Below are 696 nucleotides of genomic sequence, written 5' to 3'. Positions count from 1 at the left end.
CAATTCCTATCCTGTAGGATACAGATGGTGCCCAATAATTAAAAGAATAAAGTTTAATTTCAAAGTGAAACAACACGAATGTGCCAAGAAGATTGTTTTTGCTTTTGCCATCCAAGAAACACTTACTCTTGCATGATATGAACGGACGCCATGGCGACAGCGAAGGCGTTCAGGTGTCTCTGTTTGGCCGGGGGGCTGATGGTGAACACGCGCAGGTGACCGTAGGCAGGAGTACCGCGTTGGAGGAAGATGTTGTTCCTAGGAGTGGAGGAGCCACGTTAACAGGGTAAAGCTCCAGCATGAAGGATCACTTGCCACAGACATGCTGAGATATGCAAGTTTGTTGTTCATTTACTTCTAGGTTAAGAATATAATATAGAAAATCAAATAACTTTCGCTCAAAATGGTAAGACAAGCCTATGTAGTATACATATATGTCCATGCTCATATTAATCTATTTCAAAATGTGATTATCAAGAAAGCTAGTGAATTTCCTATGTATCTGTAAACAAGAAATAAGATCAAGATGAAGCGGCAGGTAACAGAGGTATCGTTGTATTCTATTTTCGATAGAGGAAATCCCCGAACACGTCCTACCGTTTCCCGCTCTCGGAAAAACCAGCTTGCGCAACACAACCAACTCGCCTACAGTGGCTTATCAAAACAGGTGAATTTAAAAACATTTCTCTATCTAAT

General features: G+C 41.1%; 1 protein-coding gene across 1 annotated transcript in view; it reads right to left on the bottom strand.

The window, feature by feature from the left end:
• LOC119593863 (chorion peroxidase-like) overlaps positions 1-696 on the bottom strand; it is a 39,506-nt gene that overhangs the window by 28,681 nt on the left and 10,129 nt on the right. The window contains exon 6 of the mRNA XM_037942893.1: positions 127-258. Coding sequence (XP_037798821.1) covers positions 127-258 — 132 coding nt within the window. The remainder of the gene's footprint in view (positions 1-126; positions 259-696) is intronic.

This window comes from Penaeus monodon, chromosome 32, assembly GCF_015228065.2.
Source record: "Penaeus monodon isolate SGIC_2016 chromosome 32, NSTDA_Pmon_1, whole genome shotgun sequence".
In the NCBI taxonomy this organism is placed as follows: Eukaryota; Metazoa; Arthropoda; class Malacostraca; order Decapoda; family Penaeidae; genus Penaeus; species Penaeus monodon.
The sequence above is the reverse complement of the archived record's forward strand: the minus strand, read 5'-3'. Positions and strand labels throughout refer to the sequence as shown.